This window comes from Carassius carassius, chromosome 29, assembly GCF_963082965.1.
Source record: "Carassius carassius chromosome 29, fCarCar2.1, whole genome shotgun sequence".
NCBI lineage: Eukaryota > Metazoa > Chordata > Actinopteri > Cypriniformes > Cyprinidae > Carassius > Carassius carassius.
In genome coordinates this window covers 20491154-20518286 of record NC_081783.1, presented here as the reverse complement: position 1 = coordinate 20518286, position 27133 = coordinate 20491154, and the positions used below count along the sequence as shown (strand labels likewise).

The 27133-nt window shown below is 41.3% G+C and overlaps 1 protein-coding gene across 1 annotated transcript; it reads left to right on the top strand.

The window, feature by feature from the left end:
- Positions 1 to 222: 222 nt before the first annotated feature.
- fnta (farnesyltransferase, CAAX box, alpha) lies at positions 223 to 11774 on the top strand. Its single transcript, XM_059516244.1, has 9 exons — positions 223 to 427; positions 3269 to 3354; positions 3653 to 3767; positions 4721 to 4825; positions 5201 to 5327; positions 5408 to 5556; positions 6479 to 6541; positions 7170 to 7347; positions 11178 to 11774. The coding sequence occupies exons 1-9, from the start codon at positions 294 to 296 to the stop codon at positions 11343 to 11345; spliced, it is 1125 nt and encodes a 374-aa protein (XP_059372227.1). The 5' UTR covers positions 223 to 293; the 3' UTR covers positions 11346 to 11774.
- Positions 11775 to 27133: the final 15359 nt, after the last annotated feature.

Sequence of the window (27133 nt, the reverse complement as noted above, 5' to 3'; positions counted from 1 at the left end):
AATGAATAAAAAATGTAAATAAATATAAAGTAAATAATACAAATAAAGGGAAAAACAACAGGAATTATATTTAATATAAAAATTAATAAAAGCAAATATCCGTACGTACATACATACACATACACCTGTTTTCAGCATTATTTCTGCCTAGTCCGGTCCTGTTTCTGTACTGCTAGACTTTGACAGGCTTTTATTTTGAAAGCGATCTCGATCAGTCGCGTATCTGCCTTCACGCACACATCAGCTTCAGCTCCCACCGCCGTATGCACAGTTAGCCAGGTGCAGTTTAAACAATGTCTTCTGTTGAAGAAATTTCCTACTCCGTGGCGGAGAATTCGGAGGAGGACGGAGTAGAAGAGGAGAACACTGTAGAGGAGGTGGAGATGGAATATGAGGAGCCTGTGAAAGGAGGTTATATCTTCTACAAGTGAGTTTAGCAGCTAGCTTAGCATGATAACTGTGAATGAGTGTGTGCGGTTAATCCCTTAAGTAATAAGAGCGATATGTTATTCTCCTCAGCGTTATGTGGGACATAAGCTTTTAATAACGTTTTAGATGTCATCTGGCTCGCACGTAGAAGTAGCAGTTCACATTAGTTTGCAATCAGCTGTATTAGTTTCGTTTATGAGTGATTCACGTGAACTGAATCAGCAGCGTGGACTGAATCAGAACTGAATCAGAAGATCCGAATTTAAAGTGCTTTAAATCGCGAATACGTTTTAGTTAGTAGTGTAATCCTTTGTTAATATTCTAGTAACTATTCTATAATCGCTACAGATGTGTTTTTGATGTTAGCTCTCTGAGCTGAATCAATAGGTCAGAATGATTCATTTGAACTGGATCAAGAGAATTGATTGGGATGTAAACAGTCTATGCAATCCAGAGCAGAACTAAAGGAGTGTTTTTCATCCCAAAGTTAACACTAGACTAGATGTTTTCTTATGGCAGTATTTTTGGGCTAAAGGTGTCTTTTAAATCCTGATCAGGACTGTAAAAGTCTGTTTAATCCTAAATTACCAGGTACAACCATACCGTAGATGTTTTCTTAGGGTAATTTTTCTTCATTGATTCATTGACTCGTTCATTTAAAGTGGTTGAGTCACATAAAATGATTCAAGAACATTATGCCATCAGTGCGGTTCTAGATGCTAGCTACCATTTTCTGGTTGATTTAAATGAACTGAGAATAAAGATATTCATATGAAACTTTTACTTTATTGATTCATTGATTCATTCTGTTGACTGTTTGGTTTAATGCTGTCATCTCGAATGATATCACATTCAAGAGATGCATATGAACAATCACTTTTTCGATTCAAGATGAATGGCATGCTCAATTCCTTTTAGGTTTGATTTGGGTGCTCTTCGGTCCGAGGTAGAACATTTAAAAAGGGCGTGTAGAGAAAAGAAATCTCTGATAGCCGAGGCACTCCTTAATTAAAATGTCTTTAATGAAAAAATGACATGTCCTAAATGGACAACTTTAAAATGCCCACGCGTAGCGGCATGAGGCCTTCTTCAGGGCATAGTGAAGCAGATAAAAAAACTGATCTTATAATGATAAAGACACACAGGTAGAAGCAAACACACAGGTGCTGACAATCAATGTTGAAGGTCTGCAGGTAATTGCTAGGACACGCCTCTCACACGGTTCTCAGCACTAAAGCTATTAGTCACAATGATAAACAGAAACACAGGCAACAGATAACATGCATATACATTCATGCATACCTCTCACATGGTTCTCAACACAGAAGCTATTGGTAACAATACTAGAAAAAAAAAATACTTTTTCATAATACAAAAAAAAAAAGCGGAGGAAAGACATGGCTAAAAACAACTCTAGACCTGTCTTTGTTACCCAATATAGTAGTAGTGCCTCTGAAATGAAACAAATAATTAAGTCCAATTGGGGGTTAATTCAAAGTGATTCTATTCTGAAAGACGTTTTTCCAGAGCCGCCGATGACTGTGTTCAAGAAGGCACCATCCATAAGGGACAAACTTGTAAGAAGTTACCTTCCAGGTCCTAGACAAAAAACATGGCTAGAAAAAGGGTTGTGGGGAACCTATAGGTGTGGATCTTGCAGTCATTGTGAGGGTGTCATTCAAAGTAAGACTTTTTGTGATCTGAGAACGCAGAGAGAATTTAAGACTAATGGTTTTATTAACTGCAACTCTGAATATGTGGTCTACCGCCTACAATGCCCATGTGGGTGTTTCTATGTGGGCAGAACTAAAAGAAAACTAAAAGAGCGGTTCTATGAACACAAATACGCAATTCGAGTCAATAACGAAGATTACCCTATGGCCAAACATTATAAAGAAATACACCATAGTGACCCTTCATCTTTGAGAATTCAGGGAATTGAAATTATTAAAAAATCAATTCGTGGAGGTGATATTTTAAAACAGTTATTGCAGCGTGAAACCTTTTGGATATGGAGTTTTAAAGCAATGGACTATCCAGGATTAAATGAGGAGATAGATTATAGACCTTTTCTGTAATTTTGGAACATTGTTCTTTCCTGTGATTACTCGCTTTTCATATGTATTGTGTATGTATATGTGTATGCATTTGTATGCATGAATGTGTATACATGAATATATGCATGCTACCTGTTGCTTGTGTTTTTTCTTACATTGTGACCAACAGCTTTAGTACTGAGAATCAGGTGGGAGGCGTGCCCTAGTAATATATTGCATGAATGTATATGCATGCTGCTGCTTCTTTGTTTAGTATTGTGACCAATAGCTTCTGTGTTGAGAACCATGTGAGAGGTATGCATGAATGTATATGCATGTTATCTGTTGCCTGTGTTTCTGTTTATTATTGTGACTAATAGCTTTAGTGCTGAGAACCGTGTGAGAGGCGTGTCCTAGCAATTACCTGCAGACCTTCAACATTGATTGTCAGCACCTGTGTGTTTGCTTCTACCTGTGTGTCTTTATCATTATAAGATCAGTTTTTTATCTGCTTCACTATGCCCTGAAGAAGGCCTCATGCCGCTACGCATGGGCATTTTAAAGTTGTCCATTTAGGACATGTCATTTTTTCATTAAAGACATTTTAATTAAGGAGTGCCTCGGCTATCAGAGATTTCTTTTCTCTACACGCCCTTTTTCGAACTAAATCACTTGTTTGAGCACTAGAAACTTGGTTTTATTGGTTTAAAACAGGTTCATTTTCATTTTAAGTCTAAGTGAAATGACTGAGCCATTTAACTAAACTGTCATTGTCACTTAATGTGCTTGTTTTTCTGTTTTAGGGACAGAAAAGAGTGGGCTGATCTAGAACCCGTTCCTCAGGATGATGGACCCAACCCTGTCGTTAAAATAGCTTATTCAGAAAAATGTAAGTGTCTTGTTCAACCAATCAATTAATCAGGCCATTCATTTCTAATTTCTTTCATGTCTCTATCACTTTTCTCCTCAGATGACATGGTAGAATAATCTGAACTCATATCCATTGCTCTGTTTTATGCTCATTCATTTGATTTAAAATCATGCAATTAATAGGATAATGTTCAGTCTGCCGTAATTATCACAAAATAAACCATTTCAGTGCAATACAAGACCCAATCATGCTGTCAAGGATTGTTTACTTGCTGTATATAATCAGTTGCTGAACTTGTTTGTCTTTTCATCTGCAGTTACAGATGTGTTTGACATGTTCAGAGCACTCCTGAAGAACGATGAGAAGAGTGAGAGAGCGTTTGCATTGACCGCTGAAGCCATCAACCTCAATGCTGCAAATTACACAGTATGGTGAGATAGATAGCAGATATTTAAATGAACATCTAAATGGGAATATCTTAGGTGCAATAGCATTTCAATGGCAAACCTAATGCAACACTACTATTAAAAGATTTGGGGTTTGGTACGATTTTTTTTTATGTTATATGCTTACCAAGGCTGCATTTGTTTGATCAAAACTGCTGTAAAACAGTGTTGTTGTGAAATATTATTGCCATTCAAACTATCTGTTCTATTTTAATACAATTTAAAATGTAATTTTTTCATGTGATGCAAAGCTTAATATTCAGCATCATTACTCCAGTCTTCAGTGTCCCATGATTCTTCAGAAATCACTCTTAATATGGTGATTTTTTTTTTTTGCTTATTTATTATTTTTATCAATGTGATTCCTTTTTCCAGATTTCTTTGAAAAAGTGTGTGTGTGTTTGGCGCCGCTGGCGCGTGTGCCGGCATGTGTGTAAAAACACTGGCTCTGATTGCGTACCATGAAACACATGACTCTGCCTTAGCCAATCATAATCGCTTATCTCGTTATCAATTAACCCACCTCCTCACTAGCTGTGTGAGCCAGGGGTGCGTTCGGATTACATAGCTTATTAAATCAATCAATGCATAGTAACGCACCGCATTTAACATCCAGTAATGTTAACTGTGTTGTAACGACGGGAAAAGTAATTAGTTTACCCCGTTACTGAAAAAATAACGTCGTTACCTAACACCGTTATTTTAAACGGCGTTATTCCAAACACTGGTCTTTACTGTCACCTTTGATCAGCTTTAATGCATCCTTGCTGAATAAACATATTTCTTGAATGGTAATGTACATAACACACACTAAGTCTGCAGTGGCTACAGATTTAATCATCAGCAAGCCTTCTGGTTGCTTTGGTCCGCAAAAAGCTACAAAAGTCAGTGCAAGTCACTTGGATCCTACATTAAAGTGTGGTGTTTAATGTCTACAGGCACTACAGGAGAGTTTTACTGCAGGCTCTAGATAAAGACCTGAGAGAAGAGATGAGGTATATCACAGCCATCATAGAGGATCAGCCGAAGAACTACCAAGTCTGGTAAGTCCATCTCAACCTATTTGTGCAAATTTGGAGTTTGAGTAAAAGTCAACATTTCGGTCTTTCTGCTTTAAAATGTCACATTTAATTCAGCGTGTTACTTGTAGTTTCTTTGTAATCATTTGGGAAATGTACTGGCAATTTCTGAGTGAAAGTGTTTCAAAGCAGGTTTGTTATAGTTAACTAAAATTAAATCGGAATCAGAAAGAGCTTTATTTGCCAAACACACAAGGAATAAAAATGAACATTAAAAGCTATATAGACACTTTTTTGTTTATCACAGTGATACTTAAACAGCCATTTTTAAAGTACATTAGTAAACCAAGCGTTCTTGGTTATTAGTATTATTATTAAACAATTTGTGCAAATATACAGGCATCACAGGCGGATGGTGGTGGAGTGGCTGAAGGACCCGTCTGAAGAGCTGCAGTTCGTGGCAGAAATTCTTAGTCAAGATGCCAAGAACTACCACGCATGGCAGCACAGACAGTGGGTCATCCAGGTACAGATCCAGGTCCAGTGTGGTGTGTGACGGTTTGCTGATCTGCAAGTGTGTTCATGGTCCGTCTCTGTGTGTCCCAGGAGTATAAGCTGTGGGATGGAGAGCTGGAGTATGTGGAGGAATTGTTAGAGGAGGACGTGAGGAATAACTCCGCTTGGAATCAGAGACACTTTGTCATTAGTCACACCAGCGGATACTCTGACCCTGCCATCCTCGACAGAGAAGTGCAGTGAGTCTCATTCTTTACCAAAACATAGCTTTTTTTGCTCAAAGATTGAACTGTAGAACCGAAATACTGAGCAAAAATATAGATGATCACATGAAGTTATAAAAATGGCATTGAATGAATTCTTTGTTTTTACTTGCGTGTCATATTACTCAGGCTTTTGAAGTTATGCTTTATGCATTTGGGGGTGATAATTCAATAACTGTATCCAAAAAAGTCCAATAATGAGATTTATTTTTTTACAACTTTTTAATCACACAGTTAAATTTATTTTCTCATAATTAAAAGGGAAGAATGCCATAATTGCATGATATAATCTTAATAAAAAATAAAAAATTCAGATTTTTTTCACAATTCCAAGTTTCTTTTTTCTCCAAATTTACATAAACATTCTTTTTTTTTGCCATGGAATAGAAATAAAAACATCACAATTATATCACAATTCAGACTTTTTCCTCTTGCAAGTTATTTCACAATTCCGACTTTTTTGTCTCAGAATTGCAAGTTTATATTGCACTGAATTTATACTTATTAATTGAAAGAAAAAGACTCAGAATTGTGAGAATCTCAGAATTGCGAGAAATAATTTTGAGATAAGTAGCAACTAATATATGGAAATGTCTATAATGGTGTATAGTTCTATAAAATTAACAAATTTATTACCTATAAAATAAGGATATTAGAGTCAAAGCGCTGTGCAAATGTATCACCTAAAGCTGCTTATCTGAAGAGCACACTAGAGTGGTTGCTTGTTATGTGACATTACATGCAACATGTGAATGTTTATCTGGTTCCACCTGCTTTTAAAGAAGCAGTTTCAGTAGAATTTACACAATACTATTATTTGTTACTTGATAAGCAAATATGGCCAAATAAAACCATTCAGCTCCACTCTTTCCCTTTTTCTCTGTCTTTCTCTCTTTAGGTATACCCTGAAACAAATAAAGAAAGCTCCTCACAATGAGAGCGCTTGGAACTATTTAAAAGGGTGAGTGTTGCAAACAGTCTGTGAAGTCATCCAAGTCAACCAGCAGATGGCAGATTCTCACCATTAACAGACCTTGATGTATTGCATAAAAACAGTTTTTACTGAAGAACCAGAATGAATGTATACGACTATATACCACAAAACCAGTCTTAAGTGTCAATTTTTTAAATCAAGATGTATACATCACCTGAAAGCCATGCCATTGATGTATGGTTTATTAGGATCTGACAATATTTGGCCGAGATACAACTATTTGAGAATCTGATTTCGCCTTTGAAATCAAAATCGCCTTTGAAAATGTCTTAATGAATTCTCCTTCTTGGAACATGGTCCTTACTTAATATCATAATAGTTTTTGGAATAAAAGAAAAAACTATAATTTCTGAGCCATACAATGTTTTTTTGGCTATTGCTAAAAATATACCCCAGCGACTTAAGACTGGTTTTGTGCTCCAGGGTCACATGTATTGACAAAAACATAACATGGATCTTTAACAGGGTCTGCCAGGGCAAGCATCATTATTATTGTTGCTTATTCTTGGAAATATAAATATGTATAGTATTTTCATGAATTTAAACATTGGGCATGTATTGTGGTTTGTCTAAAAGCATCTGTTCTGTGGCTCAGGATCCTACAGGATGGTGGGCTCTGCTCGTATCCTGGACTGCTGGAACAGTTGACAGAGCTCCAGGACACATGTAGCTCTCCATATCTCACCGCCTTCCTGGTCGACCTCTACGAAGATGCTCTGGAGACCAATAACTCCAGCTACGACCAGCAAGAAACACTCAGCAAGGCTTTGAAGGTGAGCTGTGAGTTTGCATAAAGAGAAAACAGCAGCCATGTTTACATGAAGATTGTTTTCAGATTAACATATATATATTAAAGAAATAGTTTAGCTACAAAGGAAAGTTTGCTGAAAGTTTACTCACTCTCAGGCCATCCAAGATGTAGATGAGTTTGTTTCTTCATCAGAACAGATTTGGAGAAATTGAGCATTACATCACTTGCTCGCCAATGGATCCTCTGCAGTGAATGGGTGCCGTCAGAATGAGTCTTTTTTTCAGTAAACTGCACAGTGCACACTTTTTCCTCTGCTTCTTACCCATATACAGTCATATGACAGTTATGATAATGCATTTACATGCATACATCATAGTATGACCAAAAACTGATATTAATCTGCATGTTAACATAGTCACTGTGAAGTTTCAGTTTTGTTTAAATAACCTCTATAAATAGCTGCTTTTTAAGGTAAATAACACTATTTATTGTGATTGAAATCATCATTTAATCACCATATAAATGAAACAGAACTGCTGTTGTAAAACTTCTCAAAACTTACATAATGTGCCCATGTGCAACATTACTGTAAGTGAACTCTGTTATGAGCATTTTATTATGGATAACATTATCAAAAGCTGGGAGTTTTTAAAAAAAATTTTTTATCATAAATATTTCATTAGCCCGTATCACATGTAAAGTGTTCTCATAAAGAATATGTGGTTTAATTCTTTGGTGTAGTGATTGTTTCATCTCTTTTAGCATGTAGGTTCACTCACAGATATCTATATTCCATAGAATCTGTTGAATATTTCAGTTTGGTGGATTGTAAAAAAATAGACCTCATCATCCACATCCAGTTATTAAGGTACGTTAATTAGAGATTTTGGAATTCTGTCTTTAGCTGAAAGCGCTTGCCTTTAAATATTAACTCAACACAACTTTAATAGATGTTAATTAATAATTGATCTGTAGTTCCATACCAATAAACAAAATGAATATAAAACGTAACATGGCTACCTCCGCACGCCAAAGAGCTTACCATAAAGGAAGGGAAATCGGGACCGAGAAAGTATTATTCGCCTCCTGAGTATTTCCCCGTGACAGTGTTTTCCACCGCAAACATGCGGATGTTGTGTCTGTGTAGAGGTTAATGAGGTTTCTTTGCTGTGGGTTTCTCATCCTGTAATGGAGTTGAAAATTATTTTCTGTTTTGAAATTGAGGCCACGTCTATGTGTTAAAAAACCACTTCAACCTTTCAGCTGTAGTCAGACTCGCACGCATATGAGATGAGGAATATGAAAGCTTTCAGAGGAAAAGTGTCCATAGTAATGAAATCAATAATTTTTTGCCAAGACAAAAAAAAAAAATCCTTTTTGTTTCATAACCTGGTGCAGATTCCCATCTTAGTTTGGTTTATTTAGGCATATATAAATGTGACAGTCTCACCAAAACAATCTGAGATTTATGTAAAATGCAGCAGTGATTATGTGGGTGCGCACCTTAATTATCACAGCTTTAAAAAAAAAAAATAATAATAATAATAATAAAAATCTTTATCTTAAAGTGTAATTGCTGTTCTCCAAAACCGGTGCAAGTGTGAAGCCTTGATCCAACTCTAATAAATAGATATATTTATAGGTATGTATATGCATACATAATTTGTTTTCTGCACTTGTATGGATAACCACAAAGAAGTCACGGTTTCAGAAAAAGACCAGACAATGCTCTGAATTTGATTCTTGAACCAACTTTATGTTGTAAGTTCTAACCCGCAGATTCAGTACAGAATCTATAGTAATGTTCTCACAGTTGTAGAGGAATGGAATTTAAATAATTCTAGAGTGTTTCTGTAGAATTGGACATTGAAGCTCTCACATGGTGAAAATCATTTATTGTAAACCTCAAATGGTTCTTGAATGTTTCTGAGGGCTCCTAAAGTGAACCTCCCACAGAGTAATAATGTTATAACATAAAATAAAGATAATATTATGATGGCTTCTACAATTGAATGCTGACTAGAATAATTCTAAAAGATGTTTAATAATATAATGAAGATAATTGATGGATCACTTATGGTTCTAGAATGTTTCTGAGGGCTTGTAATATGGAACCCTCACATGGCTTTAGAAAACAAAATGTTTTTCCTTAGTATTAGTTTTTGCATCTATAAATCAAGATACAATTACTTTAGATACAGATGTAAAATGTCTTGGAAAATTGAACAAAATGAAGTGTGTTTTATGAGTTTATTTGTTACAAAAATAACACATATCTGCCAATGAGGTCAGAAATGTATTTACCTATGAATAAAATAGATTTTTCTGTGCACATTGGCAGATATTTGTTCTTTTTTTTTAATTATAAACTCATTTCATTATGATTAGTTTCTACTTTTGTTATTTTGCTTGATTTAAGAATCGTTTAGACATTTGCTCCGGCAAAAATACATACCAAAAAATAAATAAAAAATACACTTTTTGATAATACCATAAAAATAACAGGTAGCCCATCTGAAATATATAACAATTAGTCTATTCATCTCATAGTAGCCTAGCAAAATTTCATTAACAGTAGAAATGTTATAGTTGTCTTCAAATGTGGGTCCTATCTTACGGTTTAAAATCAGTTACAGAGGAAGTTTGGCTAACATGACAGTCACAACTTGAGCTTTGTCTTTTTTTTTTTTTTTTCATCCGCGTACAACATTACGACACGCAGTACATTTCGTATTTCTTGGCACACTCGTTTTACACGTATTTGGTGCCACCTATTGTTGTGGGTGTATTATTGACATGTCAAAGTCTAAACCCTGAATATAAGACGACTGCGTTTTTTCAGATGTATTTCCAAGAAATAACATGATCTTATATTTGGGTCAATACCATAATTCATATTTAACCATTTTTATATGGAGAGGCACTGAAATGTACAGTGTAGGTCAAAAACACTAACAAGACGTGAGAACAGTTTGCTATTCATGTTTGTACGTTAGCATGGACTCACTAACTTTAACGTTAGCTAGCTTTAGCCACCTTGCTGAAGCACAAGATTACATAAATGTTCTGTTTGAGCAGATGAAAATTTTAACTTATTGTCAACCAGAAAAGTTTGAAGGTTTTTGTCTTCATTGGGATTAAGGTTGAATGCTTCCAGACATTTTGCTCTGTTTTGTTTGGGTTTAGTAAATACAATAAAATAAATTCCATCCTCTCAGGATACCTTGAATCAGTGTTACAAGTACCCCAGGCACATCGTTTTTCCATTTTTGTAGCAGCAAACCCTTGGAAGCTTCGGATCTTCCAGTGATTCTCTATGGCGCTGAAACCTAAAGATGTCCGAGTTTCGCTCCCCGTGCAACTGATACTCAACTGCCTTTGGCATTTACCGATAGGTCATTTCTAGAAAGGATTCTTCTCCTGTTTCTCCCATGCTTCTAGAGAATTCCTCAGCAAGTCGAGCTGGAGATCTCAGACCGCTGACCTTTTAGTAAGACTGTGAAGGGCAGAATATTGATGAGCATAACCAGCAGATTTCCTTTCATATGGTCTGAACTGGCTTTTACTGCTGCTCAGAGGGAGCTGGCCGTCTCACTGCTGTACGCAGGCGCTCTTTACATGGGACAATGTCAGAGCTGCATTTAGACTTCCACTCCCGTTGTATTACACTGTCTGAAATATGTACAGTGTTCAGTCAATGTCTTGAGTTTACCATACACAGGTTTCTTTTTTTTTTTATCTTGTCAGAATGCATTTCCAATTCTCCCCTCCGAATCATCTCTGCTATCTCCATCAATAAAAAGAGCCTTGATTTTTCTCACTCTTTCACACCTCTTTGTTGTTGTTTTTTAGCTTTGTAAGCTCTTGGCCGAGGAAAAGGACACCATTAGAAGGGAATACTGGAATTACGTGTCCCGTTCTCTGCAGAACACGTATGGCTCAGGTGACCCTGTTTCCTCCTCTGACCCACCACCTCCTCCCTCATCCCAGCAGCCCGACATGGAGGCCAGTGACCCTTGAGGAGAAACGCAGGCCTGGACACATGCTTAGACAGAGAGATTCTGAGACATGAAAGACTCTTTATCTTTGTATGAGTGCTTGTGTGTGCAGGCTTTAACAGCAGCGCTTGTAAGTCAGAACGGTGTCAAACTTAAGTAGCCATATGCTTAAACATGCTCAGAAGGAACTGTACAGTGAATTAAATGGACTGCGGGAGTCTGGCAGTTAATCATACCACTCATACTTATGTTTTAGACTGCCATCTAAGTTTTCAGAGGTTAAAAGTGTCATTGAATACATTGCCGACATGTTTTAGGTGTAGTCAAAACTTTTCTTGCCAAAGCATCTTCTGGTCTGTGTTACCAAACTCTGCTCAGACTGTGACTGTACACGCTCTTTTTTTTTTTTTTTTGTATGTTCAGAAATAATAATAGATAATGCTTAATCTGATTGAGTTTTTTTTTTTGTCTTACATTTCCAGGTTGAAATAGGATCTAAAAGTGACTTGTTACTAGAAAACTGTTGTCTAAAGTGTTTGATGTTGAGGCAGGTTTTAGATTTCAATGCCATTTTTAGAAGATAGTTAACCAATATTATACTTAATCTTTTGGAAAATGATGTTTTTTTGACATTGTTTTATTCAGTGACAGAAACAGGCCTCCACAGCTCATTGCTTTGCTGTCAGTACAGTACAGGTATGAGAAAGTCTGTCCTTTATAGCTTCCGGTGAAGGATATTTCTACTTCATTAACTTAAGCTTCTGTTTGCTATTATGAGTCACCTTTTTGTTACTAAGCACAGGCTGTATTAACTCTGATTTCAGCAGACATCTGCTAGCAGAGACTGGGGTCAAAGCAGGACAGCTTCCCTAAAGTACAAGGGGGTAATGATCCTCGTTCAAGGGCACTCATCTGATGAAGAGCCCCGTGGCAGGATCTGAAGTGTTTATGGTGCAGAGCCCTGGCAATGAGAGCTTCCTGCTGTAGCAGTAGAACATTACAGTATTGAGCACATCAGAGACAGAGAACAAAGTCATAATTGCGAAATGCGTCAGTATTAAAGTCCAAATAGCTGATTAAAAAAGGAAGTATTATTACTGATAATGGACTCAGTTTAAAGTTAAAATGCCTCAGTGATGAATTTGTTTCACAATGCTGCATTGAATCAAGGTCACAAAAACAGGAAATAATTCTGCCAAAATATTTTCACTGCAAATTCAGAAAAGAAAAGGGCAGTAAAGTCGGTTCGTGTAAGTGAATGTGCTTAGACCAGAGGCTTTGGAGCCTAATTGAGATTAATTAATTGGGAAAAGAGGATTGTATCTCATTTCCAGATGCAGACAGGCTCTAGACATCGACCGTCCACAGGAATAAAACAATGCCTTCCAAATCACGCAGAGAGCCCAGGACGGGAGCTCACCGAAAGGTAACTTTCCTTTGAACTTTGCTGCATCTCCACTCAGGCAAACTTGAAAGGAATGAGGTTTAGATGCAGCTGGATGATTTTTGGTGTTCGACAAGATGTCAGAAGCAAGTGACGGTGATGGCTATTACCCTCGTGACAGTGACTGACTTGTGGGTTACTGCTAGATTTGGCCCCTGCCGTCTGTTCTTTAAAATGTGTAGATGTTGTTCTGTCCTTTTCTATTCTGTTTTATTTCCTTTTTCGGGGCTTTGATCACATCAGAACTATCTATTTAAATAAACTATAAGTTTATTTCTTTTCTTGGTTACTTTTATGGCTGTGTTCAGAATGGGGATATATATACAGTACAGACCAAAAGTTTGGACACACCTTCTCATTCAAAGAGTTTTCTTTATTTTCATGACTATGAAAATTGTAGATTCACACTGAAGGCATCAAAACTATGAATTAACACATGTGGAATTACATACATAACAAAAAGTGTGAAACAACTGAAAATATGTCATATTCTAGGTTCTTCAAAGTAGCCACCTTTTGCTTTGATTACTGCTTTGCACACTCTTGGCATTCTCTTGATGAGCTTCAAGAGGTAGTCACCTGAAATGGTCTTCCAACAGTCTTGAAGGAGTTCCCCGAGAGATGCTTAGCACTTGTTGGCCCTTTTGCCTTCTGTCTGCGGTCCAGCTCACCCCTAAACCATCTCGATTGGGTTCAGGTTCGGTGACTGTGGAGGCCAGGTCATCTGGCGCGTGCACATGCTGCTCATATAATTAGATTATCATCAAAAAGTTTTTCACTAATTCCATTCAAAAAGTGAAACTTCATTACACACAGACAGATAAAATTTCAAATGTTTATTTCTTTAAATTTTGATTGTTATAACTGACAACTAAGGAAAATCCAAATTTCAGTATCTAAGAAAATTTGAATGAAATTGTGAAAAGGTTCAATACTGAAGGCACCTGGTGCCACACTCTAATCAGCTTATTAACTCAAACCACCTGCAAAGCCTTCAAATAGTCTCTCAGTCTAGTTCTGTAGGCTACACAATTATGGGGAAGACTGTTGACTTGACAGTTGTCCAAAAGACGACCATTGACACCTTGCACAAGGAGGGCAAGACACAAAAGGTCATTGCAAATGAGGCTGGCTGTTCACAGAGCTCTGTGTCCAAGCACATTAATAGAGAGGTGAAGGGAAGGAAAAGATGTAGAAAAAAAGTGTACAAGCAATAGGGATAACCACACCCTGGAGAGGATTATGAAACAAAACCCATTCAAAAATGTGGGGGAGATTCACAAAGAGTGGACTGCAGCTGGAGTCAGTGCTTCAAGAACCACTACGCACAGACGTATGCAAGACATGGGTTTCAGCTGTCACATTCCTTGTGTCAAGCCACTCTTGAACAACAGACAGCGTCAGAAGTGTCTCGCTTCAAAAAGGACTGGACTGCTGCTGAGTGGTCCAAAGTTATGTTCTCTGATGAAAGTAAGTTTAGCATTTCCTTTGGATATCAGGGTCCCAGAGTCTGGAGGAAGAGAGGAGAGGCACACAATCCACGTTGCTCGAGGTCCAGTGTAAAGTTTCCACAGTCAGTGATGGTTTGCGGTGTCATGTCATCTGCTGGTGTTGGTCCACTGTATTTTCTGAGCTCCAAGGTCAATGCAGCCGTATACCAGGACGTTTTAGAGCACTTCATGCTTCCTGCTGCTGACCAACTTTATGGAGATGCAGATTTAATTTTCCAACAGGACTTGGCACCTGCACACAGTGCCAAAGCTTCCAGTACCTGGTTTAAGGACCATGGTATCCCTGTTCTTAATTGGCCAGCAAACTTGCCTGACCTTAACCCCATAGAAAATCTATCGATCTACTCCATGCCATGCCGCATTGCTGCAGTAATTCAGGCTAAAGGAGCCCCTACTAAGTATTGAGTGCTGTACATGCTCATATTTTTCATTTTTATACTTTTTAGTTGGCCAAGATTTCTAAAAATCCTTTCTTTGTATTGGTCTTAAGTTATATTCTAATTTTCTGAGATACTGAATTTGGGATTTTCCTTAGTTGTCAGTTATAATCATCAAAATTAAAAGAAATAAACATTTGAAATATATCAGTCTGTGTGTAATGAATGAAAATATTATATGATTGAATAAATATATAAATATGATTGAATGAATAAATATTTGTTGTCATTCGATCTTATTACTTTGCATGTTTAGGAAAGCAATAAAGTAGCTATAAAGCTACTTTCAACAAGTTATTTATTTATTTTTGGAAACTGATTGATACTCAATTGACCTGAAAGAGAAATCTGGTGAAATGGACTGAAAATGCAACATATCACTTTCAGTTCATTCGGCATGCTAGAATGAAGGCAAGTCAGGTTAGTAGCATTGCATTGTGGAAGCTATTCTGAAATTGCTTGCTAAGCTACAAGCTCATCTGTTAATATTTAACATCCTAGCTTTGAACAGGTAGTTAGCTATATATTATAGCTTAAGTCAAATCAAACCAATACACTTAAATTGATCAGTTCCCTTTCGAGAGTACTCTCGTACTGCGTAAGCTAGCTTACGCTATGGGAAAAGGTCCCCTTTTCTCGAGAATATGAAGCCAAAAATTATCCTTAATTTTTAAATAATGTAAAACGCAGTGCTGCAGCACAGCAGACCCAAGCGAAGCGGCTCGCGCGCTTATTGGCTGTGCTGCGGCAACTGCAGCAACCTATGGTGAGGCGGCGGAGAGTAACGAACCAATGGGGGCGCTTCGCGCCCATTGGACGTCAGAGCGCGCCAAAATAGGCGTGGCTGGAACTATATAAGCCACCGCTTCACCATAGGGATCAGATTTCATCTCCTTCAGCGATCTCACCTGCACTTCGCTGTCTTCTCCGGAGAAGCCTCTACACGCCGTCGAAAAGCCTCTCAGCGGGATAGCACTGCAACGCAGATCTGAGGACGCCGGCTCGTGCTTCATCTCGACGCCGCCTTCAGCACCCGCTTCCTGCTGCGCCATCCGGCGTGACTATATCCTTTTCAAAGCTAGTGTGTTTGCCGCTGCATCACACTTTTTTCCTCCAGAATTCGAGGCGTTGTTTCAAATGCCTCGGGCCTGCGCTTCCTGCCGAGGCCCTCTGCCCAGCGAGGACCGCCACATCATCTGTGTCTCCTGCCTGGGCCGTGAGCATGCTGAGAGCGCACTCTTCAAGGGCGGCTGCCCTGAGTGCGACGACATGGCTATATCGACCCTGCGGGCTCGATTAGCTCAAACCAGCCACGATGCTCCACCCGCTCCGCCTCTTCTCTCTCAAGTGCCGCGTAAGAAACGCCGCGATCAGAGAATGCCTGAGCATACTGCTACACGCGAGCTCACGCCGGAACACTCCCCGCGTGCCTCGCCCGCTCTCTCTGCTTCGCCTGTCCTCTTCGTGGACGAGCAGCGCCAGTCCCTGCTCACCAGCGCCCCCTTCTCCTTCGGAGCGCCTGAGGCGGAAGAGGACAGACACGACAGCCTTTCTCTCGCCGCGTCCAGTAGTGAGGAATGGTCGGGCTCCATTGCGGACCCCCCCCCCCCCCCCCCTCTACAGCACCCAGCTGCACCGGACAACGCGCCGATATCGACGCGGAGCTTACTCGCGTGCTTACAAGGGCTGTCAGCGACCTTCAGCTCGACTGGTCTCCTCCAGACGAGCCCGCTAAAAGCAGGCTGGATGAATGGTTCCTGCAGGGGCGCCCTTCGGCCCCTCCGCAAAGAAACGCCCCCTTCTTCCCGGAAGTTCACAATGAACTCACGAAGTCGTGGAAAGCCCCATTCTCCGCACGCTTGAAGACTTCTGTCTCGTCAGCGCTCTCCTCTGTCGACGGCGCCCGAGACCACGGTTACGAGAGCCTCCCCCCTCTCGAGGAGGCTATTGCTGCACACCTCTGCCCGCCCTCAGCCGCTGGATGGCGGTCGAAGCCTGTGCATCCATCCAAGCCGTGCCGCACCACCTCAGCTCTCGCTGGCCGAGCTTACACCTCCGCTGGTCAAGCTGCTTCGGCTCTACACACCATGGCTGTGCTGCAGGTTTTTCAGGCCAGACTTCTCCGTAACCTGGACGAGTCTGCCCCAGATACCTATGACTTTAAAGATCTCCGCAGCGCTACTGATCTAGCCCTGCGTGCGACAAAGACCACAGCACAAGCGATCGGCCGAAGCATGGCAAGTCTCGCTGTTTTAGAGCGACACCTCTGGCTCACGCTCACGGAGATGAAAGACGCCGACAAATCCGCCTTTCTCGACTCTCCTATCTCGCCTTCCGGCCTCTTTGGCCAGTCGGTTAAGGGTTTCGCTGAACGCTTCACTGAGGCTCAGAAAACGTCACAGGCAATGAGACACTTCCTGCCGAAACGCTCTAGCTCTGCTGCGGGACGCCGTAGAAATGCGCCGCCCCCTCAGACCTCGAAGCCATCGCAGCCAGACTTACAGTCTCGCCCAGCGACCAAAACCCAGCACCGCTCTCGCTCTACGAGCCGCAAACCGCCAGAGAGACGGGGACCTCGGCCCAGGATTGTGCTGAACCCCGAGCCTCCGAAGCCCTCCTGACCTTCGGGCTGAAAAGACCGTGGTTAAGTCCCGCTGCGGCCGGACCACCACACAAGAAACCTCACATGCTTCCTCCAATCCCCTCACTAAAGGCGGTTGGAGATGTCTATACTGCAGTAAACGAGCCTGTTACAATGCACGCACGCCTGCACACAAACGCCGTTTTCACGGCGACCTCAATAAAGCACAAAAAGAGCTTTTTCTATGTAGGCAGTGTGCCCACTACACAGTACGCACCCCTACATGTATACACACTCCCCCAAGTGTCACAAAGACTCACTCGGGTCTCCTTTCATGCCCACCTTCCCGCTCGCGCCGGAGGTGCTCTAAATGTAGCGCGCGTGCCCACTTCTCAGTGTGCAACCCTACAGATAAGCGCTGTCACCACAGTGTCACAAGCACAGCATACTCGAGCTACTGGTCCCCTCATAACAGGCGGCCAGTGCCCGAAGCACATTCAACCCATAGCCGCACGAGCCGCTGCATGGCAGGCCATCCCCGGCATATCAAATTGGGTTTTGAATATAATAAAAGGAGGTTACTCGCTCCAGTTCGCTCGCAGACCGCCGCGCTTTCGCGCCGTGGTCGAAACGAAAGTGAAAAGCGAAATGACACACGTCCTTCGCGCCGAACTGATAAACCTTCTTGCAAAAAGGGCGATAGAAACTGTCCCCCCTGCGCAGCGCGAGTCAGGCTTTTACAGCCGCTACTTCCTCGTACCAAAAAAGGATGGCGGTCTCAGACCCATCCTAGATCTCAGACGTTTGAACAAAGCGCTTATGACGCGATCGTTCAAAATGTTAACTACCAAACAAATACTCGCGCAAATACGCCCGAGGGATTGGTTTTTCTCAGTGGATCTGAAAGACGCTTACTTTCACATTCAAATAGCACCCCATCACAGGCCATTCTTGAGATTCGCCTTCGAGGGGCAGACTTATCAGTACATGGTTCTTCCATTCGGCCTCTCCGTAGCGCCCCGTACGTTTACACGGTGCATGGATGCCGCTCTCGCACCCCTGAGATTGCGGGGAGTGCGAGTATTGAACTACCTCGACGACTGGCTAGTTTTAGCCCATTCCGAGGAACTACTGACGACACACAGATCCTGGATCCTCAGCCATTTAGAATGCCTGGGTCTCACGATCAACACTATCAAGAGCGCTCTGTCTCCCAGCCAGAGGATTTCCTTTTTGTGGTAGACATAGACTCTGTGACATGTACAGCGCGTCTGACGTCACAGCGCGCTCTCACTATTCAGCATTTAGCCGTGTCGTTCAAAGCCGGGTCTCTTTACCCGCTCAAACGATTTCAGGAAATGCTAGGTCTGATGGCATCAGCCTCTGCGGTTCTCAAACTGGGCCTGCTGCGCATGCGCCCACTACAGCGCTGGCTGAGAGACCGTGTTCCAGCGCGCGCCTGGATTTCCGGCCGCGCGCGCATCAGGGTGACCCACGGCTGCATCACAGCTCTGGCCCCTTGGAATATAGCCAACTGGTATCAGTTAGGCGTAAGCACGGGCGCTGTCTCGAAATGGAAAGTAGTCTCGACAGATGCATCCAACCTCGGTTGGGGCGCCCTGTACGAGGGCAGGTCTGCCTCCGGCCTCTGGTCGAGCCCGGAGCGACTGTTACACATAAACTGTCTGGAGATGATAGCGGTCGAACTATCCCTGAAAGCTTTCCTCCCATTTTTAAAGGGCCACCACGTTCTGGTCAGATCAGACAGCATGTCAGTGGTGGCCTACATAAATCACCAGGGTGGTGTCAGGTCAGAAACCTTGCACACCCTGACCGAGCGTCTTCTGACATGGGCACATTACAATCTGCGCTCGCTAAAGGCAGCGCATGTACCTGGCATCCTGAACCGGGGCCCGGACATGCTTTCCAGGGCGAATGTTCCCCCTGGGGAGTGGTCTCTTCACCCACAGACGGTTCAGTTGATGTGGAGCATCTTCGGCAGGGCAGAGGTCGACCTCTTCGCCTCAGAAGACAACGCTCATTGCCCAATATATTTTTCAAAGAGCAGGGACGCGCTGGCCCTCGATTGGCCCAGACGCCCGCTTTATGCCTTCCCACCGGTCGCGATGCTACCGCAGGTCATCGATCGGGTCAGGAAGAGCAGATGTGCTATGCTGCTAGTAGCCCCACTCTGGACGACCCAACCTTGGTTCTCCGAGCTGATGCAGCTGTCCAGTACAGCCCCATGGCCAATACCGCTGCGGAAAGATCTCCTCACGCAGCTGAAGGGCGCGCTCTGGCATCCCCACCCCGAACTTTGGGCCCTTCATGTATGGCCCCTCAACGGGTACCCGGGAACCTCCCTGAGGGAGTGTTAAAGACCATTACGGAAGCCAGAGCGCCCTCAACCAGGTGCCTATACGCGCAGAAATGGTCAGTGTTCTCCACCTGGTGCGGGACACGGAACCTAGACCCTCACTTATGTGACGTGACGGAGATACTCTCCTTCCTACAGGAGCGTTTAGATGCGGGCAGATCCCCGTCTATGCTCAAAGTGTATGTGGCAGCCATTGCAGCTTCTCATGCTCCGGTGGCCGGCCTATCACTGGGAAAAAACGAACTGGTCATTCGTTTCCTTAAGGGAGCTCGTCGGATGAACCCTCCCCGACCCCCTTCAATCCCTTCCTGGGACCTGTCTACGGTCCTAGAGGCCTTAAAGGGCCCCCCTTTTGAACCGCTTCAGTCTGTCGATATGAAGCTTCTTTCGTTCAAAACCGCTTTTCTACTGGCTCTGGCCTCAGTCAAGCGAGTGGGGGATTTACATGCGCTATCTGTAAGCGCTGACTGTCTCGAGTTTGGGCCTAATGACTCCAGAGTCATTCTCAGACCAAGACACGGCTATGTCCCCAAGGTGCTCTCAACACCGTTCAGAGCGCAGGTCATCTCGCTGTCAGCCCTTTCCTCGCAAAGCGACGAAAGCAACGCGAGCTTCATCTGCCCCGTCAGGGCTCTTAAAACCTAAATTGCGCGCTCCGCCTTATTCAGGAGGTCGGACCAGCTCTTCATATGCTTTGGTGGGCGCACCCGAGGTCTCGCCACCACGAAGCAAAGCCTATCGCGATGGATAGTAGACACTATCTCGCTGGCTTACAAATCTAAGGGCCTTCACTGCCCGTTCGGCATCAGAGCCCATTCCACCCGAGGTATGGCCTCGTCATGGGCGTGGTCCTGCGGGATACCACTGGATGATATCTGTGCGGCGGCAGGCTGGGCCTCTCCGTCCACATTTATTAGATTCTATAATCTGCAAGTCCCTGCCCTGCAGGCCAGGGTACTTTCTATATAGACGTGCTAAGCCTTATCACGTCCCCCTTTTTTCGTTCCCTATATAAAGCTCACTAAGGTTGGCTGTTGGGACTGGGATTTCTCCTGCTATAAAGCCCCGAGCTCTCGCCTCGGGCTGTGACAGGTCGAAGTTCCCGAGCACGCACGGCGTTTTACATTGTGTTCCCATAGCGTAAGCTAGCTTACGCAGTACGAGAGTACTCTCGAAAGGGAACGTACTCGGTTACTAACGTAACCTCGGTTCCCTGAGATGAGGGAACGAGTACTGCGTAACCTGCCGTGCTATGTGCTCGGACCGGGTTATCGCTTCAGTCGATTTAAAACCTGATCCCTATGGTGAAGCGGTGGCTTATATAGTTCCAGCCACGCCTATTTTGGCGCGCTCTGACGTCCAATGTTGCTGCAGTTGCCGCAGCACAGCCAATAAGCGCGCGAGCCGCTTCGCTTGGGTCTGCTGTGCTGCAGCACTGCGTTTTACATTATTTAAAAATTAAGGATAATTTTTGGCTTCATATTCTCGAGAAAAGGGGACCTTTTCCCATAGCGTAAGCTAGCTTACGCAGTACTCGTTCCCTCATCTCAGGGAACCGAGGTTACGTTAGTAACCGAGTACGATATTCTTCATAATATCTTCTTTTGTGTTCAACAGTCCACTAGGATTGTAGGTTATAGGTCTAGATATTTAATATACGTTCTTTCAAAAGAATAGTATGCATCAAAAATGAACCGACTGTAGCTTCCCAACCACTCCAGCAGACATAGTGTCATTTGTGAGATTCAGATAAACAGGCATCCATTACAGCAGATGAAAACCTTGGTTAAACAGTGCTGGATGGAACGAGATAAAATACATCACCCTCGTGAGTCCCACACAGCCTTTATCAGAACCTGACACGGGACAGCAGGGGCACAGAGCTTTAATGAAGTACAAATCCACATTAATCGTGTCTCTTCAGACCCCAGTGGTTCAAATACCAATTCCATACTGTAAATCCTCAATTTGCATGTATGCCATGACAGGATTTTTCAGTCATTTGTGTGAGGTGACAACATGTGCAGCTGAATTTCATGGTCTGTTTCATAACCTTTCCATCCGACAATAGACTGCAGCAGAACAGACGCCATCTGAATGGAGAACGACAGAAAGCGAGACACATCTCAGCCAGCTTTAAAGAGTTCCTGCAAGAAACGCCAGGAATGTGATCCTTAATGAGGCAGAAACTCATCAGAGGAGGTCTGGAGGAAATGCCTTGTGCTGTTTCGCGTGTAAATAACATCCATCCATTATTAATTGCAACCTGTGCCAAGACCTGCAACTCGACACATACAGCGACGCCAGAGGTCAGACGGCTCATCACCTGCCCTGTGCGCCAAGGCTTCATAATACCCTTTTCTCCCCATTTTTCACAATGTTTGTGCTAAGCAAGCTAAGCAACTACATGATTTTTATTTGTACTCCTTACACTAAACTTTGATACTTAATAGAGATGATGGTTGCTAGGCGACACTGGGGTAAAAGTTGCTTCACAAGGTGTTCGTCATAAAGCCATGTCTGTGTGTGCATGAATGAGATCTCAAGCATCAAATGCAGCTGTTGGTGGGCAGGTAAACCTTTATCTGTTGTCGAGCTCTGGGAGAGAATACTAATAAAACATAAAGCCCCACTCATCCGAGACGGAGATGAACAACAGATTGAAATGGGAGGATGGGAGGCCAAATTGTTGTTGGTCTGTCTTGAATGAGTTTTATGATGGAGCTGTGAACATTTGTGGAGTACCTTTGGATGTAATTCAGGGCTATTTATCTTGAAGAGATAGCTAAGCCAACAATTTGAAATTTATCTTTATTAACTCACCTTCACAAGCTGTATGACTGACTTCTGTGAAAAAGTAAAAAAGGTAAGAAAAGTTTTTGGCAATGCAATGGAACTCATTGCATCCAATGTTCTTCAAAATATCTCACATATCTTTTTTTCTTTTCTGCAGAAAAAGTCAGTCATAATGGTTTAGAACCATATGAGGGTATTAACACGGTTTGAATTTTTGGGTGGACTACGCCTTTAAAAGATAAATTAAAATTGTGGGCATATATAGGTCTTTTGTATTGGTTTTATTTGTATTTAAAGATTAAAAAGTTATTGATGTTACATTTTAGGTTCTTCAAATCACTGTTTTGGTTTCTTTCTTTCTTTCAGTGCACCAATGTGTTATGGTTTTTTCAAGAAATGGAAAGTATACCTTAAAAAAGACATTTTGAGAAATGTCTCAGTTTTTGTCTATACAGTTGGAAGTCAAATTGACTCCAGTGTTGTTCGATTCCCAACATTTATCAAAATATCTTCTGTGTTCTGCAGAAGAAACATGTCTATCCCTTAAGATAACCATTTTGTGTGTCTGTGTATATCTATCTATCTATCTATCTATCTATCTATCTATCTATCTATCTATCTGTCTATCTATCTGTCTATCTATCTATCTATCTATCTATCTATATATATATATATATATATATATATATATATATATATATACACATATATATAGGGTTTTTGGGGTTGTTTTCCATTTTTAGTTAATTTTCTTTAAAATGCATATAAAACACCATTTTGGGCATGTCCTATAAAATTCAAGATCTTACTGAGAAGCCAAACTAACTGCACATTTGTATTTACACCAGAAACTTAAACATCTGAGTATTTGAAAACAGTCTTCATTTCTGTTTGGTGCTGCTAGATTGGAGGAGTGCTGTAGTCTTGCATTCAGAATATAATGTCTCTGATTCATGTTTATTATGGAAGTCAAGTCATCTCCTCTCTTCCTCATGTGTGAGCTCTGTCACATGTCGCTGTAATATAATTAGTACAAGCAGTTAATCAATATAAAATACATTCTGCTTTCATTGTGGCTTGACCTTCTGGTTGACTTGGCGCTGTCAAATCCAATGAGTGTGTGTCATGGAAGGAAGGAGTATTGCTGCTGCTATTGAAAGTGTAAATTTGTTAATAACAAAGATAAACTGCACATCATTGCTCGAGATGAGACATGTTGAAAAACAAGAGAAACAAGATTAGGTCTTTAATTAGTAGTGTTTGCTATGTCACGCATTACTACTGTATTATTATTGCTTTGGGTAAGTGATTTGAACAAACCCCTGACTAGGTTTGCAAAAGGGTGGAACACTTCCAAAGAAATTTTGAAAACTTTACAGGAATTCTTGGAAACATGGAATATTTCGGGAGATTAACCTCAAAACAATTTTCACTATTGCTAGTAAACATAAAAAATGATTACAAAAACACATTGAATTAACAAAAGTCTTGAAGTAAAAGGCCTTAAAGGGTTAGTTCACCTGAGAATGAAAATTCGCCCATCTTGTATTCACCCTCGAAGCATCCTGGGTGTATGTGACTTTCCTCTTTCAGAATAATCCAGTAAAAGTTATATAAAAAATTGTCCTTGCTCTTCCAAGTCTTTCAATGGGGGTAAGTGGGTGTTTGTTATCAACAGTTCAGAAGATGTGAAATAAAGGGCGCACATCTGTAATAAAACGTGCCTCACATGGCTCGGGGGGTTGAATAAAGGCCCCTTGTAGGTAATCCATGCGTTTTTGTAAGATAAATATCCAGATTTCAAATGTAACAAACACCTTTTTTCTAACATCTGCTGACTGTGGGACGCAGAAGATGCCTCTGGAAAATGTAGGAGCAAAGCAAACAAAGTTTCCTTATTTTAGCAAAGGAAAACCAGTCTCCTCTTGACTTATTTCGAAATCCTCCGACATTTTTCTTTACAAATCCTCGTTTTGTGCTTCTAATGCATGACCAGTGTTTTGGTTTGTTCTCTCTCTGGGCACGTCACTAACCACGCAGCTCTGACGAACTACGACATCAACCTGTACATCTTCCGGTTCCCAACAGTCAGCAGAAGTGAAAAAAATCTGGATATTTATCTTACAAAAATGCATGGATCACTACAGGGGGCCTTTATTCACCCCCCAGAGCCGTGTGAGGGAGGTTTTATTACAGATATGTGCACTTTATTTAAAGAGCCAGTAAGATGAAAAGTCTAAGCTTCCTATCACTGTTTATAAGTCCTGTACAACATGTTTAAATCCATGCAAGGTTAAAAAACATTGTAATTTTGTCAAAATATCATTTTACAATTACCTCAATTCTCAGAGATCCCCAAACGGTTTGTGCGAAGCTGTTCAAAAGATTCGTTTTCCTTAAACCCCACCTTTCGGTAGCATACTGTGTTCTGATTGGTCAACTGACATAGTTTTGATTGGTTGTTCCACATGTACGTGTTTTAGATAGGGTATTATTACAGTACATAAATACCATGGCATCTAAAACATCATATCTACACGTCTTTTATCATTCATCCAAGTAATAAAAACGATGACACACACTAACATTTTCATACTCATGTAAGCACGTACATAACCAAACTGAGCACACAACTTCATGGTAAACAATGCGTTAGCATTAACACATAGTGCTAGCGCGACATACTGATAAAGACGCTCGGGAGAAAACAAACACATAACTTCATAATCATACTTACAGGTTGTGATTCGGAGATGCTTGTTGGTCCAAATAAAGTTGGTAATGAACCCTCTTTTATGGCCAAACGCTTTGAAAATCCCGCCTTGAACTCACCGAGATTAGAAGAGCAGTCATCAGTGAAATGTTGTGAACACAATAAAAGGGATTTGTTGTACTGCTCTGGTATTGTGGTAAAAATGAATTTTAGCCATTGGTTCTTCTGATCTTCATTCTTTGGCAGTGAAAATAAAACAAACTTGCCTTTACAATTAAAAACACACTGTCTCCTCGACATGATGCTATCACACCAACTACTAACCAGAGCGTCTTTGTGGGGGGTGGGGCAGGTCAGAGTTTTGTTTCTCTCAAGACGGTAGGCAGAGATTATTATGCAAAGTGTCCTCGTTACGTACAAAGAGATGGGCAAAAGATTTGAAATCTATAACGACTCGTTTCAGCGATTCAGAGTCGACTCCTTACTTTAGAAGCCAATAACTTTATAAATCGTGTACTTTTTGGTTTAATTACTTTGCACATTGTTTACACTGATTGACAGCTACATCATACACTGTAATACAGGTAATTTTTGATTTCCCATCTATGTGGCTCTTTAACATCTTCTGAACTGTTGACAACAAACACCCGCTTACCCCCACTGAAAGACTTGGATGATTTTTTATATAACTTCGATTGGATTATTCTGAAAGAAGAAAGTCACATACATCTAGGATGCTTCGAGGGTGAGTAGAAGATGGATGAATTTTCATTCTCGGGTGAACTAACCCTTTAAGTATTATGTTCTTGTAAAACATACTCCAATAATCTTTCTTTACAGTCTTGCAGTATCCTTACAAAACCTTTACATTATGGGAGAGTTTCGTTTTAGCAAACTGCACCCACATATCAGCTTGATCTTGCACTGCATTTCACACCCTAAAAATGTCTAAAACATCTGATGTGTTCTTGCCACCAGACACTGAAGCCTTGTTCATTTAATTCTGCTTATAATGCATGCTTCCAGTTTGTGTCCTGTTCCAGATGAGTGCGTGCTGCTCATCCTGATTTTGAATAGTTAGAGCACTGTTGTTAAGTTCTTTGGCACTTCTGTGTCTCTAGCTTCCTGTTTGTTTCTCCTGGGATTTCTTAGATCTGCCGGTGCTGCCATGTGCCAGTGAGTGTCTGCGCTGGAGAACAGACAACACCGAGATCTGCTCTTGACAGAGGAGAAGTATACACTTTACGCAGAATCGTTCTGTTCAGTCTTTCCCATGCAATTATAATAAATGGGGACTGAAGTGTTTTAGCATAAAGAAGACATAAGCGGTATTCAGATAAAAATAGCCCATATGTTTTGTTGTAGACCATATGGTTTATGGTGCTTTGTGATGTTGTTGTGTCCATTTTAAAGCTTGAAAGTCTCCGTTACATTTCATTGTAATTGCATCTGGAACTAAATGAGGTTGAGCTTGGGTGAACTAGTTCTGTAAGCTCTGTTTTTAGAATTGATAGGTGCTTTTATTATTATTAATCTGAATAACCAGTTTTTCTGCAAAGTAATGTAGTTTATTAGCTGTAGACTGTTTGAGGTTGTCAAATAATATAGCAATTTGGGTTTTGGCATCTTTTGAAGATGTATCATATTTAAATGTCTCTTGCTGATTTGTTTGGCCTTGGGTTGTATTTGTCAGTCTGACAGTCTTCAAGAGTTGATGATGTTTAACATGAACACAAAAGTTAGAAATTCTGAAACTACCTGTATGAGGCAGGTTTACTTGTTTTTTTTTAGACCAGCTGGCAGACAAAGGTGGAAAAAGAAACTCTTTTCGAAGCCAAGGCTTGCTTACTGCTAAGAAGCAGAAAGATATTTTTTGATATTGCTGACAACATGTCCAAAACCTTGAAGAGTACTCTATACAACCCTGTTCTGGACTTTCAGCCTCTTGAAG

Excerpts from the sequence above, each read along its gene's own strand:
- fnta (XM_059516244.1), top strand. The coding sequence starts at position 294 with ATGTCTTCTGTTGAAGAAATTTCCTACTCCGTGGCGGAGAATTCGGAG. Across the intron at positions 3,768-4,720 it reads GCTGCAAATTACACAGTATG|GCACTACAGGAGAGTTTTAC; the intron begins GTGAGATAGATA and ends TAATGTCTACAG. Across the intron at positions 4,826-5,200 it reads CCGAAGAACTACCAAGTCTG|GCATCACAGGCGGATGGTGG; the intron begins GTAAGTCCATCT and ends GCAAATATACAG.